Source organism: Schistocerca piceifrons, chromosome 6, assembly GCF_021461385.2.
Source record: "Schistocerca piceifrons isolate TAMUIC-IGC-003096 chromosome 6, iqSchPice1.1, whole genome shotgun sequence".
In the NCBI taxonomy this organism is placed as follows: domain Eukaryota; kingdom Metazoa; phylum Arthropoda; class Insecta; order Orthoptera; family Acrididae; genus Schistocerca; species Schistocerca piceifrons.
In genome coordinates, this window is record NC_060143.1 from 322,533,296 (window position 1) to 322,552,654 (window position 19,359).

The window sequence follows — 19,359 nt, forward strand, 5'->3', positions numbered from 1 at the left end:
GAGTGTGGGGGATGGGAAGGAGGGGATCTTTCCCAGTACAAAGTTAAACCAAATTAAATCTCGTACAAAAAAGATCCTTTCCATTTTTTCTTTAAGTTAAATAGTTTCTGCATTGCTAGAGATGAGAAAACTGTAGATTATTAAAAACAGTGTTTTAATGGCATAAAATTAATGTCTATTTTTAAAGGAAGTGGGTTAAGAACAAATATTAAATGTATGTTTGACGTCTAAGAGCAGTAGAGTCATATTAAGTGAGAAATTGTGTTCTGGGAGTGAAACAGGGTGGGGGATAATGGGATGGAGGGTACACACCTGAAGGAAAACAAGTCGTCAAATTGTGATCATGCACTACATCTTAGGTCTTCAAACTGAAGAGCGAGCAGACAATTCCTCGTTCAGTCTACCCCACTGTGTCACAAAAAACTACTACAGGGTATTTGACGAAGTTGTACCGATCCTTCCGCAGCTCGCATTGTAGATCACTTGCGACACAGTTCCCAAAAATGTCAGGTGATGTTTATTTTGCACGGTGTGTGCTGATACTAATGGAATACAGATATGAATTACTAATAATACTGACACAAGAAGCACATATGGACAGATTTTACATATACCTTCGCACTCTCTTCTACACTGCTAGAGGGGTCTTAGTCATCCTGAACGTCAGGTGTAGTGTTCATCTGGGTATGGTAGTTTCTCCCTCCATCATTTATTTGCCGTCCAGTTCCCTTATGTAAGTAGACAAAATATTTTCATTGAACCCATGTTTATATAGTGGAGTTATTTTCAGTTTATTAACGGAATGCTTATTTACAGCCAATTAGTGAGATTTTGTGTAATTTCGAAGTGTGATGATGTTGGTGACCTATGTAGGAATGGGGTTGGATTGATAAATTTGGCACCTTCCTTGTAACTGTTTATCATTGAAAGTGTGTTATAAAGCCATGTAACAGTATTATAGTCACTTGGCAGTGAATTAATGAATGGCAAGAAAGGTACCACACTTCTCTCACCATTGACTGTGTTACTGGTAGACTGCATAAATTTCTTCCATCAGAAACTGGTGGCACTTGTAGAGTGTGCTACATTGAGTGGTGTCACATACCAGACATCCACAGTAAATCTTGCGATATCTTATTAGCAGGAGGTCTGATGGAATGGGACTGATCATGCTCAAGCCTTGAAGAGTAATCTGCTGCAATGCATTGCTTACCTTATGTTGAAATATTTAAGTGTCATAACACCGAGGTGATCTACTTTCTTTGAAGAGGGCGCCAGTATAAGCCTCTGGCCCTCTTTGAATGTTGAGATGATGCATCTGATACTCCTCTTGCTATTAAAAGTATTCCAGCTATTTTTAGTGGAGGCAGTGAAATCCACATTATAAAATTTATATTGACAACATGTTACACTTGGTGCAGCCTCTACAGTGTGGCAGACAGCTGATAGCTCCAGATGCTGAGCTTTTTTACATAATAGCTCACTTAATAACTGAAAATAAATACTCATGTAATACACTGAAAATAGCTCCAATATAGGAACTCAAGCTCAAAGAACTTATTTTGCCTACTCGCATAAGAGAGCTGGACAAGGGATACTAGAGTGGTTTAGTCTGTAGACTGAAAAGTGAGCAGTGCCCATTGTGGGAGTAGTTGCCTTTCCTAGAACAACATTACACCTGCCATACATGATGGCTAAGAATCAGTTATCTCTCCAGTAGTGTAGAACATTGTACAGATATTAAAGTCCAAAACGTCGATGTATGAAAGGGCAGTATAACTTTGTGAAACTCCATATTGTTGCTTCTTATGATAAAGTGGGGTAGAAAGAGTGGGGAGTCACTTACTTGCTCTTAAGTCTTACAAATGAAGGAAGTGCGTGACCACAACCTAGTGACTTTCCATCCTTCACACTCACTTCTTCCTTCCACCCTCATCTTTTCTCCTTGTACTTCCCCAGATCAAAATTTACACCTTAATATGGCTCTAGTGCACTTTGATGTGGTATACACATTAAAAATTTGTTTTAGCCCACTTAACAATAAACATTAATTTCATACTATTAAAAAACAATTTTTAATAATCTGACATATTTCCATCCCCTGCAATGTGGAAACTATTAGCCCCAGAGAAAAAAATTAATAGGAATTTTTTTGTAGGAAATTTAATGAAGTGTAATTTTAAACTGGAAACACTTTCGCTAGAAGCTGCAGTTGAATTATTAAAAATGGAGGGGGGACTCTAAATAACCCACCCCCACACTCACACCCCACCAGCAGAATTTTTTGTATGTTGTTCATGGAACTTCCTCCTGTGACTGGACAAAAATTTGGTACTACACAAATTTTTCTCATAATTTTCCTTCATTGACTGGACTACTTGTCTAGGTCCTCATATTCTGCCATTTTTTTTTATTATACACAAAGTATTAATTGGCACATTTGCGTTTACATATGCTCAGACTAGCTTCCTTGTACCTTCTGGTACCGTATCCCAAGCCACATTTCTATCAGTATTAGGCTGCCCAGCTCTACTATGTGCCATTCCAGATTGATTTTGGCAATATCTTTACTCACAAAATCCAGAAAAAGTGTGACAATGCAGCTACTGCCAACTCAACAAGTATTTCCACACAAGCCCGGAAGTATTTCCCTCCCACTCTGACCCTTCTCCACTTAGTCTACAATGAAACTGATTCAAATTCCTTATCCCAACTACACCCTGAGTTGCTACAGATACGTGTGATTGGTGCGAGACCTAATCCACAACCACCTTGTACCCGTGGAATCCTGCACTGCCTTTCCCATTCTGAGAGTAAAATTCACTTATACCTCCCACACAGGTTTTCTACAGTCTTGTTGATTGTGACTAGTCAGACTACATCTGTGCACTCCTTTCATATGTCTAGTCACCGCATCTATTTCTTCTAAAGCTGTCACAATTGTCACAACTTCATTTAATGACTTTAGAAAATCTATCTGCAATTTTACAGGACTTACAACTGGCAAAACCTACAAGAATGCCTTTGACACACTCTGCTCTGTCTCTTGAGGAATGGCCATGTTGGCATTGTCATTATGACCTCACGAGTATTAATATTGAACTTCCTAATTCAGTCAACAAATCTTTCCATGGACTCTCCTTGCATCTGAGTTACACTATTGAGATGCTCATGATAATACCTAGAGGTACTTTTCTCCTGTATTGTTCCAACAGTCCTCCCTGCAAGTTCTGGACGGAACAAGTATTTCCACAGTTTCTCATGGTGTACGCCCTTGCATGTCATGTTAACTTCAACCAAGCTATACTCAATTTGTTCCATTTCCCCTATCTTTGCACCCATAAGTAAATTACCTACAAAAGTCCAAATATTTTCCCCTATTTCTTATGAAAAAGTAATCGCTAAAGAGGCTGTGGTATCATCTAGGACAGATATGGACATTCTAGGAGGTGACTGTTTCTTTCTCTCCACCTGAAACTTTTAAACTGTAGTTTGTAATTCTGCTTTATCAGTTCGCATTTGAACAATCTGATCAAACAAGTGTTGAATTGCTTCTTCAGTTGACGCCTTTAGACCAATACCATTTTGATCGCCATCTATCACTACAGGAAGAAAAAAAATTACGAAGTATAGAAAAGATAATGCTTAAAGTCAGCACTTACTTGTATCCCTCCGCTAAACACCACCGCTGAACTGCTGCTGCCATTGCTTCTCCTTGTTGTGGATCACGGACATCCATTGTAGCCTGCACCATTACTTTTTACACCTAATATGGGGGTGCTGGGTTCTCTGGTGGAGGTAGGTGGTCAGCAGAAGTCACAGACAGCTCAAAGATAGCTCAATTGTTTGTTTATTTTTACAATAATTCATTACAGAAGACTTGTGGGCTTTTAGTCCACAGTGCACGATGTGTGTATGAGACATCAGTGCCCGTTAAACGCAACTTGGCTTGGATGAAGGCTACCTTGCTAGGCTGTAAGCAAGGTGGGCCTCAGCATATGGCGAATGTCCGGTGGTTGGAAACCCAGGCAAGCAGTCTTATCCAGGTGGTGGTTGAAGAATGGTAGCCTCATGGTAGAAGCCCCCAGTACAGGGGATGCCAGTTGGAAAACTCACCGATTGAATGCCCCAGCTTGGCTAGGTGGCTAGTATTTATACAAGAGAGGGTGGGCTTATTGAGCAGGACATCAAATGTGTCACATACACCACATGCCGAAATGCTGCCAAAGCATCCCTGGTTATGGCAAAACTGTTACTGTCATTGACCAAACTGGATGCTGGTGTACTGAGACAGCAGCGTGTTGAAATGAAATGCTGATCCAGCTGGTTATGGCAACAAGCCTTTGCCTTGGCTTGTACTGCTATGTCACACTTTGCAGATATTATTTTGTGTTAACTGTGCATCTAGGTGTATGATTGAATCACAACTTAGGCCTAAGAGTCATCAGTTAGCTTCTTGTCGATGTAGTACCTCTTTTGTAATGATTCAGCTTTCTGTAGCATAGCCCAAGAGAACAGAAACACATACACCATACCCCATGCCCTACCAATACTCAGTGCATGCTGTGCTTTAACAACTCACCCATCGGACATTGTGAGGAGGGCAACAGTATGTGTTGCATGATAGTCTACATGTATCCTGCAGTCCTCAACAAACATCAGAGGTGTACAGTCCTTGCAGGATGTAATGGTACACAATGTGTGGAATTACTCATATGTATTGCTGCTGGATACTCTCTTGTACAGCATTTCTCAAACTGTGTTCTGCGGGAAGTGTTATTCACTCCACAAAAAACTATTAATAGCATGGCAGGTTTGTTGTTCTTTTTATGATATTAATTACTTTTTAAAGTTCATTATGATTTCTGTGTTAGCAGTTAAAACTTAAAATTAATAACTGAGTAAAACAAGTTTCGAGAATATTATGAAATTGTCACTTGCTATATAATGGAGATGTTGATTCACAGATAGACACAACAAAAAGACTGCCAAACAAGTAAGCTTTCGGCCAATGGCCTACTTCTGACTTAAGCAAAACACACGCACAACTCAAACACACATGACCACCTGGACTTGAAGACCATTTGCAGCCATTCATATACTTTATGTTCCCAAATAACAACAGAATTTATGTGGATAACAATGAGCCATGTCACCATGCCACAATTGTTCATGATTGTTTTTAAGAACTTTCTGGACAGTTCAAGCAAATGATTTGGCCACCCAGATCACCATACTTGAACCCCATCAAACATGTATGAGACATAATCAAGAGGTCAAGATCACCATTCTTGAACCCCATCAAACATGTATGAGAATAATAAAGAGGTCAATTTATGCACAAAATCCTGCACTGGCAACTCTTTCGCAGTTATGGATGGCTGTAGAAGTAGCATGGCTCAGTATCTCTGCAGAGAACTTCCAGTGACTGACTTCTTGAGTCATGCCATCAAGTAGCTGCATTGCACTGGGCAAAAGGAGGTCTGGGGTAATATTAGGAGGTATCCCATGACTTCTGTCACCTCAGTGTATATTGTATCCAAGTCACTGATCCAGGTTATCTTCTACATGTTTTCCTTCAGTCAAGGGATGGTTCTCTGAAAGCTGCCACTGGTTTCCTGCTTCAGCCATGCTCTGTGTCTGAGTAATTTCTGTTCTTCTTTTTATTTATTATTTGGGCGATAAAAATCTCACTGTAATTCATTCTCAGTCATTTCAGTTAACTCTGTTCCCTGTGTGGCAGAAAAACTCCACCCTGCACATCAAACAGTAACAAAAGGATACTTAATAAAATTCTTCTAAGTTAATGAGAATTATCTGCTGCCCACTTCTGAGAGTTTTGTTTGTTTTAGAGTGCCCCCATATGGATAAAATGTGGTCTGTTGCAAGACAATTCCACATCTGCATAAGGGAGTATTACTCAGAAAAAGCTCATCAGGTTTGCCACTAGCACCCACTTAGTTCTGTACTAACATTTTTGGAGGTACTTGTGCAGCATTACTATCACATTTCATTGGAAATTCCAAGGGTAGTAGCATTAGAAGACCCTGGAAATAATTTTATTTGTGCCCTTACCATATGGACTCTTCATACAACCAGTGGCTTTCATTGTAATGACTCCTCTTCTAAACTAGCAGCAAGAATGTTTTACTGTTAAGAACAAGAGAGGTAGGCCAGTACTGAGATGTGTCAAAGTATAAAAATCCAATATGTTTACAATCAGTACACTTTGTTCAATATTTATCCAGTGAGCAGTTTCATGTCTGTAATGGAACTGTGGATGGACTGTAAAAAAACCATTTACAGTTGCAGTAATCTATTTACTGGTCTCAAAAAGTTTATAGCCACAAATCTCTTAGATTTCAGAGTAGACGGAAGTCAGAGGGTGCCAAATTGGACGAATTTTCATCAGTTTCCTATTGCCAAGGCATCATTGTGGTCAGGTACAATGAAAGAGCAACTGAAACAGTTTTACCAAGAACCTTACAAATGTTCAATGTGAGCACTATTTGTCACATGGCACACATCAAGTGTATAGCAGAGTTCTTCCCAAATGTTGATAAGTGTGTCTTCAGTGACTGTAGCAACAGCTGCTTCAATCCGGTTTCTTAATTCAGGGAGATCAGCTGGTAGCGGAGAGGCAGGTACACACAATCCTTGATGATGCACCATAGGAAAAAATCGCATGGCGTTAGGTCGGGTGAACGTGGAGGCCATGCAAAGCAAGCCCTGTCATTGGGCCCCTTGCGGCCTATCCAGCACTTGGGTACAGTGAAGTTCAACCAATCACGTACTTCGCTATGCCAGGGAACATTTATAAGGTTCTTGGTAAAACTGTTTGAGGTGCTCTTTCATTTGACGTATCATTTATAACTGTAAGTTTAATGTAATCAATATTATAAAACACCCTGTATACTTTTCATCTTTACCAAAGTATCTTCTCACATATTGTATGCCAAGTTACTCCAGGAAACTTGCTGGATATTTACTAATTAATGGTTACCTGGCAAAGAATAAGACAATAAAAACAACTTTTTTCTAATAAGAAAACACCACCTTTGCGTTTTTTTGGTTCTGGAACCACTGGTGTACTTCATTATGTCTTTCTGTAAATATATCATCCAGGTTGTTAACTATTGAAAAGGAGGACTTTTGTATGAATTTTTGTTGGTGATTAACTGTGCATAACAAAGGATTTTGTGATAATGCATTGTTAAGCTCCTACCATTATCAAGAAGAGAGACACAACACAACTCTTCGAAAAAACTACATAAATAGAACTCTTCTTCAAATTGAGCTGATACTTCACCTTAGTTATTTTACAACATTTATCAACATTTCTTTGATATCAAAACAATCTTTGAAAGGGCACAGCCGACTTCCTTCCCCCATCCTTCCCTAATCCGATGAGACCGATGACCTCGCTGTCTGGTCTCGTTCCCCAAACAACCCAACCCAACCCAAAACAATCTTTGTGCCTAGTGAAAAAAAATTTCCTATCCTGAAATGATTAGATAAGTTCATGAGATAAAATTTCTGTTAATATACTCTACCCACCCTTGCTTTGAGTTGGATTAAAAATATTACAAAATTCTTAATTTATTTCAGTGTTTCAGTAATACTGTCAAAGCATATTTTGTCATTTGTTCACACTCAGTCCCAACATCTCGAAGTAAAAAACTTATTATTACTGTGAACTTCATCTGTATTATATTCTTGCATAACTGTACATGTTTAATAAATTTTATTGAAGTCTGTGTCAGATATGTTGCATACAATCGATGTTTTAGCGAAACACAGTCTGTTGTTGAAAATTGCCAACAATGATGCCAAGAAACAAAACTGATATCCTTCCTTGCAGACCGACATCAAACTTCCTGTGTGTTTATTTATTTATTTATTTTTTTAACTGAAATAGCTGTTTCTTGCTGCAGTCTTTATTTATTTTTGTTCCACATTTGTTTTGCCTTTTACATTCAGGCACCTTCAGTAGATTTAATCTGGGATAATACAATTTTGTGTTTGTATGCAAAACTTTTAGATTGCAATGCATAGTCATAAAGTAAGTTTACTGTGACCGTAACGGATTGTGGTTTTTTGAGGGTTCACAACGCTGATTGGTAGAGGAGGAACCCAGATCAGAGTGAGCATCGCAGGAACATGATAGTATGTAAACTCGTATTGTAGTGTCCTGCTGTGTGAAGGATGCCTGTAAGAAATCCCTCCCAAGTGTGAGCCACATGCTGTTATCTGCTTCCTACTTGTGAAAGAAATAACACCTACCAAAATCTCTTTGCAAATCAAAATGGTTTACAGCTAAGGTGTTACAAACAACAAGTATGTTTAAGTGGTGTAGAGAATTTACTGCAGGCAGAAGGATTTGTGAAGACTGTTAGTTGACAGTGGATGAAATATCTCTTACAGGACACTCACAGAAACACTGGGACACAGGAAACTGTACACAAGAGAAGTCCCAAAACAGCTGACAGAGTGGCACAAGAAAAATTGGTTCAGTAATGCCTCTGAGTTTCCTGGACAATTTGAACTGAAAGGTGAAGATTTTCTGAGCACTATTGTGTCTGGAGATGAAACGTGGATGGCTCCATACATGCCTGAGACAAAAGACAATCGTCACAGTGGTGTCATACCAGCTCATCAACCAAAAGATTCAAAACCAAAATTTTGGACAAAATTATCACGGCTTCTTTGTTTTTGTACCAAATAGGCATCATTTTGGTCAAATTTCTGCCTCAGTGGGAGACCACCAATGCACAATAATATTTGAGACCCTAAAAAAACTCTAAAAGAGCATTCAGAATAAAAGAAGGAGAATGCTGACGAGAGGAGTGTGCTTGTTGCATGACAGTGCTGGTCCTTGTACAGCTGTAGCTGCCAAGGTGCACTTGGACTCATTTAGTTGGGATGTTTTGAGCCACCTCCACATTCCCCTGACTTGACACCTTCAGATTATCATCTTTTCACCTCCCTGAAGGAGCTGATGGGAGAGTTGTTTGAGGAGATCATAAAGAAGCTTGTGCTATGGCTCACCACATACATTGAACAGTATGGTGATTATGTGGAAAAATTGTCAATAAGTGTATCAAAAATATCCTTTAATGTTTCTTCAAACACACTTTTTCTTAAAAAAAAATCTAAGACACTTATGACAGGCAGAGAAAAACACTTCTGGCTTTCAGTTTAAAGAAAATATGAGTGTCCCCTGTCAGTGGTGTCTTGCAAATAATGATGTGTACTGTAGTTTCATTTTAATGCATTCCATTAGCTCTTTTGTTTCTTTCTTCCAGGTGTCTCTCTTGAATTGGGTGTTCCAAAGATGATGCTATCAGAAGAAAGTCCTAAACCAAATATTGAACAGTTGATTCTGGAACTAGACTCATCAGTGGATCAAGATTGGCCTTAGTGTTGGCAAGGCTTTGTTTAATCTATTAATTTCAGGGTTACGGCTGTGTTCCAAGTATTACAGATTATTGTTAAAAAAAGTGAATTTTGGAATGTTATGGTAAATGAGTACATATAAACTTGTTATTACATTTCATGCTGAGTTTTACATGTTTTCTCATTTAGTTTGTAGCATTTTTGTGTAGTGTTGACATATAGTTTTACTGAGGCTTAAACTTAAAAGTACTGATAGTGGTCAGAACCACAAAGTATGGATGTGTAATTTTTATCTGAAAGTATGACTGGTTGGTTCACTTTTTTAATTAAATATTGTAGAATATTTCTTCAGATTGGTGAGTGTAATAGATGACGTTTTATAATGTGATTGTCAAATGTGGATGTTAAGAGGCATACTCTGTAATGCTGTTAGATAATTTTAGAAGTGCCTCTAGTCCCTGTATGTATTATTTTTAATCCTGGATGGCAGAGTCATGGCCTCTGCTCATTTATGGTGTTACTGTGTGACTGAAAGAGATCTCTCTCAATATTTATGTAAAGGCTGGCATTCTGCCTTACTGCCTGTCCAGGAGTGCTGCTGGTGTCAGTGTGTTTAATATTTGTATAAATTTATTGACATATTTGTGCCAGGAACTACATAAAAACTGTTATCAAGAAACTGGTGTAGTATGTTGCTGTCAGTGTCTGGGCATGTATTTCAGTACTTGTTGACAAGGGACAGTTAATTAAATGCTAAAAGCTTAGAAGAATATTCCACGGTACTTCAAAACATTGGAATGTATGTGCACATCTAAGAATTGATATAGAGAGAAAGATTAATTTGCTAGTGAAATTGTATGCGCAGAATGTGAAATTGTAAAGGTAAGGTAGTGTATGTCTGTAGTTTGTTGTTTTCTTTTGTTTAAAGCCATCAAGAAAAAGTAATTGAATGGAGAAATATTATGAGTATTGCATGCTAAAGAAGCTGCCACAACAAGTTTCTTCAGCTTATTTTCCACACTTCTCTAAAAATATAATACCTTGAAGTATCTCCTTTAGGAGGAAAATATTTATTCTAAATGTCAGTTAATATTTATTCAAGAAACTTTTAATTGAAAGTTTCTCTAATTACAGCACTGTTACAGATTGTCATACTGAATGTCTATCAGATCTTCAAAAATGTGTGGCGGTGTGCATTTACCAGTTAACAGCTTCCTGGCAAACAGTTTTCATAATACATGCTAGTATGATCTTAATGAGCTCTGACCAGTGCTGGCCAAATGTACAGTTATCTAGTTCACGCTGGAAAGTTGTAAATATAAACTGTGTGCTTATATGAGTAGTGCTCCATACTGTCCATAAGGGAGCCATTTGACATTTCACAAGACCAAAGAACTAATGAAGTGTTTCATGTGGCTGTTTAATCATGCAGCATCTACAGTTGTTCCATATGAGACTGCAGAATAGCTGAATATCTGTAAAGAGTACCTGTTAATTATCTTGACTTTTTGTTATTTTCTTTTTCAAAATTACAAGTTTTCCTACTGTTTGTATTATATATATAGCAGATGTGTCTTGCTCAGAGATGACAAGGTCTATGTTCTCTCTGAAGCTTTTTAATGTTTTATAAAAAAATAAAATAACATTACATGTATTTTCTTAGCATTTTACTTACTCCCATACCAACAATTATAAATCATTTCATTAATAGTTTGTGTTTACCAATTATATATTAAATAATGTGATGGTTTAAGTTTCAGTAATAACTTACATTGTCAAAATAAGTTAAAAGCTCCAAGTGTTGTCCAGTGAGATGTTCATGATACATTAAGCTCTGGCTTAATTTACTGCTCTTGTTGTATTTTATTTTTCACTATGTTCCCTTTAGTTTTTGGAAGTCCTATGTTTAGTGTTCATTCCATGACTCCATATATTCTGAAACAAGCAATATTCAATGTGAAGAATATTCCAAACAGATTTGCTGTGTGCATTCTATGTCATTATTGTGGTACAAAATCAGTTACAATGGTAAACTGTATCACTCTCCAATTTCATGACAGCAGAGTTCCATTTTTATTCTTACACTATGATGGGAATCAAAATGAATATGCTTCCTTGAGGCAGATAGAATCAAGCAAGGGAATGCATGATAAGTACTGCCCTGGAAAATAGCTAGCTCATTGTGATTTTCAAGTAGTTTTCTACACAAACTTAATGTAGCATGTAGCTATTTACCCTTCACCACAAATACAGAATTGTATTATCTGTGATCAGGGGCAACCACTCAATTGTCACTGATTGGTTCATGAAACACACAAAAACAAAAGAGCTCAGAGATTAACTTAGAAGGGGGGAGGGGGAGAATCCAAATGGTATGGATACTGAAACTGCTGTAGAAGTCTTCATTTCTGTGGTGTGCAGCATATTCAGAAACCTGGATAGTAGAATTCATAGTTAGTCACAGCTTGGTTATACCCGGCGTAGACAGCTGGTTTTTTGTTGTTCCCACATAGATGAGTATACAGGAACTAAATCAGTGAGTGTAGAAATGAAAATTCTGTTTTCGTTAATTTTATGGGAGAAAGAAAGAACTCTTTCATATACACTCAATTAAACCCATTTGTGTGATCAGCTTCTGCATTTTGATTTTGATTGAAATTTCTAAAAATAAAAAGGTAGTTTTTATTATGCTGTTTCTGTACTACATGAATAACATGTTTTTTTGGGTGGGAGGGGAGGGTGGAAGTTACACTTAAAAAAGGAATGCCTAATATGGTGAAAAGGATAGTTGCTATCACCATGTAGCAGAGATGGTGAGTCACAGAAAGGCACAACAATAAGACTGTCAGAAAATGAGCTTTCGGCCAACAAGGCCCTCTTCGAAATTAGACAAAACGCACACAAATGCAACTCACACACGATCACAATCTCTGGCAGACTGTGAGCAGCAGCACATGATGGGAGAGGCAAATGGATGGTGAGGGTGGGGAGGAGGCTAGGGCGGGCAGGGGGAGGGATGGCAGGGTAGGACTACGCGGGATGGTAATATGCTGCTTGTGGGAGTGTACAGGGATGAGATGGAGAGAAGACAGAGCAGCTAGGTGCAGTCGAGTGGTTAGATGGAGGGTGGTTTGGAAGGGGGATAGCGGAAAAGGAGAGAAGTAAAAAGGCTGAGGGAACTTTGGTGGAATAGAGGGCCATGTACTGCTGGAATGGAAACAGGGAAGGGGCTAGATGGGTAAGGACAATGACTAATGAAGGTTGAGGGCTTCGGGAATGTTGGATATATTGCAGGGAATGTTCCCACCTGCGCAATTCAAAAATAAAAGCTGGTGGTGGTGGGAAGGATCCAGATGGCATAGGCTGTGAAGCAGTCACTGAAATTAAGAACGTAGTGTTTTGACAGTGTGCTCAGCAACAAGGTGGTTCAGATGTTTCTTGACAGCAGTTTGTCAATGGTCATTCATACAGACAGACAGCTTTTTGATTGTCATGCCCACATAGAATTGGGAGTGGTGTATCAATTGTGGAATAGCGGATTTTGAAGGATACCATGCACAATAAGTAAAGGATATAGAAAAAAATTTGTTGACAAAGTTCTGGAATTTTTTGAACAGACTTTAAACGATTTAGGGGAAGTCATGGGAAAATCAAAATTATTGCAGAATTATATTTAGACCAGGTATCAGCGTTACGTGAAAAGATGCATTTGACTGTAAACAACAAAAAGTGTCAAAAGTCCTCCACATGAGCACTAAAACAATCTATTACATTTTGTTTATATAATAAATAGCACAGATTTAAAGATTATTAATTCAACTAAATAGATACAAAGTACAATTTTGAACAACATAAACTGGAACCATCGGACAGAAGATCTTGTGGGGAAAGTGAACCAAGGACTGTTTTTTATTGGGAGAGTGCTTAGAAGATGTAACAGATCTGCTAAACAGATTACTTACACTACTTTTGTCCACCCTCTTCTGGGATACTGTTGTGTGGTAAGGGATCATCGCCATATTGGATTGACAGAGGACATTGGGGGGGGGGGGGGGGGGAAGAGAGAGAGAGAGAGATATATATATATCTAATTTTCCATTGTCGCAAAAATAGGGAAGAGTCAGTCACTGATATGATACACAAATTAGGATGTCAGTCATTAAAACAAAGGCATTTTTTGTTGGAATGAGATCTTTTTACGAAATTTCAATCACAGCTCTCACCTCCAAATGTGAAAACAATTTGTTGACTCACATCTACATACAGAGAAATGACCATTTTAATAAAAAAAAAGTGTCATTTACTGAAGTGTGAATTGCAGAGTAGTCGTGTAAATGTATGTTTGGAATTATTTATATGAATGGAGATTTCTTTTTATAGAACCACATCGTTCCATAAAAAGAAATTTAGGAAAATAGTTAACTGACTTGGAGAAGGGTTAGGTGAAGTGCATTTGGGCCTAGGTGTTCAGGTTCTGGAGGAAAGGGCGGTCTGTGACCTTGTCATGAGTATATCCAAGCATTGGAATGAAGGTATTAAGTAGTAAGATTCTTCTTGTAGCTCATACACAAGTTACAATACTGGGTATCAATGACAGATCAAAATATTTGTTTGTAGATTGGCCTTCACAGGAGCAATAACAAAACATCCGAGTGAAATGGTTCTGAGCACTATGGGACTTAACTTCTGAGGTCATCAGTCTCCTAGAACTTAGAACTACTTAAACCTAACTAACCTAAGGACAGGCACTCGGCCACTCCGGCCGGCCTGAGGGAAATGATCATCAGTTTTCAACTACTTTTTCTCCACCTCTGGTGGTCCATCACTTTCTTCTTAATGCTGCACATAATTCAGGATCTGAAATTTGCTCCTTTTTCTCCTCTTCCCTTCCACATACCTCTACAAAACAGTATTTTTAAGCCTCTCCTCTTTTCTTAATATATCCAGTTTCTTTTTATTAGATTCTACACAGAGTACGCGAAAGAACTTGCCCCCCTTCTAACAGCCGTGTACCGCAAGTCTCTAGAGGAACGGAAGGTTCCAAATGATTGGAAAAGCGCACAGGTAGACCCAGTCTTCAAGAAGGGTCATCGAGCAGATGCACAAAACTACAGACCTATATCTCTGACATTGATCTGTTGTAGAATTTTAGAACATGTTTTTAGCTCGCGTATCATGTCATTTCTGGAAACCCAGAATCTACTCTGTAGGAATCAAATGGATTCCGGAAACAGCAATCGTGTGAGACCCAACTCGCTTTATTTGTTCATGAGACCCAGAAAATATTAGATACAGGCATCCCAGGTAGATGCCATTTTCCTTGACTTCCGGAAGGCATTCGATACAGTTCCCCACTGTCGCCAGATAAACAAAGTAAGAGCCTATGGAATATCAGGCCAGCTGTGTGGCTGGATTGAAGAGTTTTTAGCAAACAGAACACAGCATGTTGTTCTCAATGGAGAGACGTTAAAGTAACCTCTGGCATGCCATAGAGGAGTGTTATGGGACCGTTGCTTTTCCAAATATATATAAATGACCTAGTAGATAATGTCGGAAGTTCCATGCTGCTTTTCGCGGATGATGCTGTAGTATACAGAGAAGCTGCAGCATTAGAAAATTACAGTGAAATGCAGGAAGCTCTGCCGGCCGGTGTGGCCGTGCAGTTCTAAGCACGTCAGTTTGGAACCGCGTGACCGCTACGGTCGCAGGTTCGAATCCTGCCTCGGGCATGGATGTGTGTGATGTCCTTAGGTTAGTTAGGTTTAAGTAGTTCTAAGTTCTAGGGCACTGATGACCTCAGTAGTTAAGTCCCATAGTGCTCAGAGCCAGGAAGCTCTGCAGCGTATAGGCACTTGGTGCAGGGAGTGGCAACTGACCGTTAACATAGACAAATGTAATGTATTGCGAATACATAGAAAGAAGGACCCTTTATTGTATGATTATATGATAGCGGAACAAACACTGGTAGCAGTTACTTCTGTAAAATATCTGGGAATATGCATGCAGAACGATTTGAAGTGGAATGATCATATAAAATTAATTGTTAGTAAGGCAGGTGCCAGGTTGAGATTCATTAGGAGAGTCCTTAGAAAATGTAGTCCATCAACAAAGGAGTTGGCTTACAAAACACTCGTTCGACCTATACTTGAGTATTGCTCGTCAGTGTGGGATCCATACCAGGTCGGGTTGACAGAGGAGATAGAGAAGATCCAAAGAAGAGCAGCGCGTTTTGTTGCAGGGTTATTTGGTAAGCGTGATAGCGTTACGGAGATGTTTAGCAAACTCAAGTGGCACACTCTGCCAGAGAGACGCTCTGCATCGCGGTGTCCAGGTTTCGAGAGGGTGCGTTTCTCAGTGAAGTATTGAATATATTGCTTCCCGCTACTTATACCTCCCGAGGAGATCACGAATGTAAAATTAGAGAGATTCGAGCGCGCACGGAGGCTTTCCAGCAGTCGTTCTTCCCACGAACCATATGTGACTGGAATAGGAAAGGGAGGTAATGACAGTGGCACGTAAAGTGCCCTCCGCCCCACACCGTAGGGTGGCTTGCGGAGTATAATTGTTGATGTAGATGTAGATTCAGTAATTATCTATGCTCTCCCACTCTCCTCAGTACAACCTAGTTTTTCACCTCATTCACATATCACAAGCCCTCATTGTCCACATTTCAGCACCATGAAGGAGGTTGCTTCGTGCAAACACTTTATTAATCTTTTCCTCGGATCTTTTTTCATATTGTTATGCATAACTCTCATTGTCTTCCAAAATGCCTCTGTCACCACGGCTATCAATGTTTTAATTTCTGTGCTGTGCTTCCAATAGCCCTCATCTTTCATTCATAGCTAGGAGGACCATGGTGCCTGTAAACCCCAGACACCGTAATGGAAGGTAGGAGATGAGGTACTGGTGGAAGTAAAGCTGTGAGGATGTGTTGTGGTCGTGCTTGCTCACGAAAGGCAAAGATCCCAAGATTTTTACTCTTGGTGTCCCACACAGTTTTAATCTGTCAGGAAGTTTCACCATATTCTTCTTCCTCCAATTTTTGCACCCTTTGCCTCTAGTGGGGAGCAAACAATATAAGGCAACGAGAACCAAAAGGACCTAAAGCACACTGTCAGCGGTTTTGAGACTGTAAGGTGTATGTATGCGGCTGCGATCTGTTGAGCCGGCTGGAGTGGCCGAGCGGTTCTAGGCGCTACAGTCTACAACCGCGCAATCGCTACAGTCGCAGGTTCGAATCCTGCCTCGGGCATGGATGTGTGTGATGTCCTTAGGTTAGTTAGGTTTAAGTAGTTCTAAGTTCTAGGGGACTGATGACCTCAGATATCAAGTCCCATAGTGCTCAGAGCCATTTTGCCATCTGTTGATCTTATGGTGAACCAGTTTTATCTGCATCTGTAAATTTAAATTGTTTCACAAAAGGCTGCCTCAACAATTTCTTAGATATTAATTTCCATATGAACACAAAGCATAATTTTGTTTCTCTGCACTGCTCCACTGTTACCTAGGGTTACCAACATAATGTACTAACACATTTACTATCTGTTCTGTATGTTCTGATTCAAATTAATTACAAACTTGACAAATGTCAAGAGACACTATTGTCACTAACCTATATATGGAAATTAGAGAGAGAGAGAGAGAGAGAGAGAGAGAGAGAGAGAGAGAGAGAGAGAGAGAGAGAGTGTGTGTATTTTCCACATCTCCTCCTCAACCACTGGACTGATTTCAACTAAACTGGGTACACATATCCCTTACTCTCAGGCAACAATCGCTGTGGAGGGTAAGGACCACTACGTATCATAGTTCAGGGATTATGACATCATCAACAGAGACGCATGAAAAACTGCCATGTTGCACATGATGTTTATAAATTCATTACTTCTTTTCTACTAACTCTTTTCACAACACATTTCACCAACAGTATCCACGTATTTCGCTGAATGTACCTACACAAACATATCACTGCCATTGTATGGCAAATGGTTCAAGAAATCTGACATCATAAACACAAAGATATGAAAAAATGTGTTATGCATGAAGAGCTTTATTAAATGTATTCCTAACTACTGAATCACCTCTACAGTCGAGCCTACTTCAGGAAATTCGTGATATCTGGCAATGCTTTTGATGGCTTTCAATTGCAAAGCACAAACGGATGTAGGCAAAAACAATATCTGTCTATAGAACCATGAAGGTGGTGGTAACATAATGACGTTTACAAAATTATGTTGTAGACACTTAAAGCAGCTTTGCTCAGTGTACAGAAACTGTCCAGGATCATGTGTTTTAATTTATACATTATGCATATTTTTTTGTACGACTGATCATAATTTCAAAGGTGTTTTCACTAATACATGTAAATGAAATTTTTTCTTGGTTCTTCACTACATACACAGTTCATTTTTTTTTTCCTAATAGAAAATTGGCAACATGAATACTTGGACAACATCCAGTTGTCAGCTAGTAATAAATATGATCCTCAATATTAATTAAAATAATGCACCCACTTTATGGTATGATATATTTTTTCACAGGAAATACAAGATGCTGAGATCTGAGACCAGTCTATTCTCCTCCAAACTTTGTGTCTGTTCTTTGGGACCTTATGGTTCTCAGTGTCGCATATATACTCTCGAAGTACACACTGAAATGAATGGGAGGCAGCAGCATCTTATCTTACTCCTTTTCCGTATTCAGACCAGTTGGTAATTTCTTCTCTCACCTTCAATTTCCATTTTTTAATTTGAATACAATGAGTTAATTAGTCACCTGTTCTTCCAGTTGTGTCTTTTTTTCACTAATTACAGTTGTAAGTTTATCTGAATTCACATTAAAAATGCCTTTTCCAGCTTTCTAAACACGTGTATAAATGCTGCTTACGGTGTGTCTGATTCCCAACACAGTTCATTAATCAGTGTCCTCTACATCTTTTCTGTAGCTTTTTTATTTTTCCTTCTGTCTTCCATCTTGGAATCATTTTCTGTGAAATCAGTTTTTCCTGGCCCTTTTACATACCCTGTAATGTTCCGTTTTGTTTTTATGATTCCAGTAACTGTTTTCCTTACTAGGCACTTCTTTGTTTCACAATTTGCTAATAGTTCAGATGACAGTATTTTCTGATGTGTATTCTTTCTTCAATATTATCTTCTATATGTCACATTTTTTCACCTCAGCAGCCTTCTTCATTTTTTTCACAATGATCAATTTCTCCCACACGTTTTAAGGTCACTATTAATATTTGTACCTGATAATGAGTGCACCTTCTTGATTCCGTTTGCTTGCTTTTTATATCATCAGTATACCATCAGTTTGGTTTCTAGCATTATCCCATGGTGACTTCGAAGTGTAGACCCTCGTAGTGTGATTTTTGAACCATTTATTTATTACTACTAGCTGTCTTTCCCTGCTTAAGTCAATAAGCTGTCCACCTCCTTCATCCATCTTTCCAAGACCATGATTGCCCCGCTTTCTTCCTTTTGCGATGGCTTTCTCATTATTTTGCAGTAGCTTTGATTATCAATTCTTGTCTGTCATGTTTTATGTCATCCTGTGAGTAGATAAAAATGTTCTGTAATTTGTACATTTACTTGGATGTACAATATATACTTTCAATTAGGAATGAGGTGGTGCATTTGGTGTCCGGGCAATGCTTGAAAATGTGAGTATTCCATGGCAGATGGGCCGTACACACGGTGATGTTGTTGTAAGGAGATATAGCGTGTGTCTGGTGGCAATAAATAAAAACTGTGGAAGTGTCTTTGGATGTAGTAATGGAAGCAGTAGGCAATGGATTGGAGATGCTCATCAACAGAGGCAGAGTATCTTTTTGTGGGAGCACTGTAATCAGCTACATGTGGCAACCATAGGGACAGCAATGTAGTTTGTTTTTGATAGCACGTAAAATGGGGTGTACAAGGGACTGTCAGTGTCCACCGTGAGACATAGTCAGGTGACAGG

The 19,359-nt window shown here is 38.9% G+C and overlaps 2 protein-coding genes across 3 annotated transcripts in view; one reads left to right on the forward strand and one right to left on the reverse strand.

The window, feature by feature from the left end:
- The window catches only part of LOC124802551, a 193,775-nt gene extending 182,725 nt beyond the window's left edge, over positions 1–11,050 (forward strand). Inside the window, 1 exon segment of the mRNA XM_047263415.1 lies at positions 9,306–11,050. Coding sequence (XP_047119371.1) covers positions 9,306–9,421 — 116 coding nt within the window. The 3' untranslated portion in view covers positions 9,422–11,050.
- LOC124802549 (tetratricopeptide repeat protein 12-like) overlaps positions 11,017–19,359 on the reverse strand; it is a 119,032-nt gene continuing 110,689 nt past the window's right edge. Inside the window, exon 6 of one of the 2 annotated variants that reach the window (XM_047263414.1) lies at positions 11,017–11,331. In XM_047263414.1, the coding sequence (XP_047119370.1) occupies positions 11,303–11,331 (29 nt within the window). In that variant the 3' untranslated portion in view covers positions 11,017–11,302. The remainder of the gene's footprint in view (positions 11,332–19,359) is intronic. The other variant, XM_047263413.1, reaches the window with a different exon arrangement.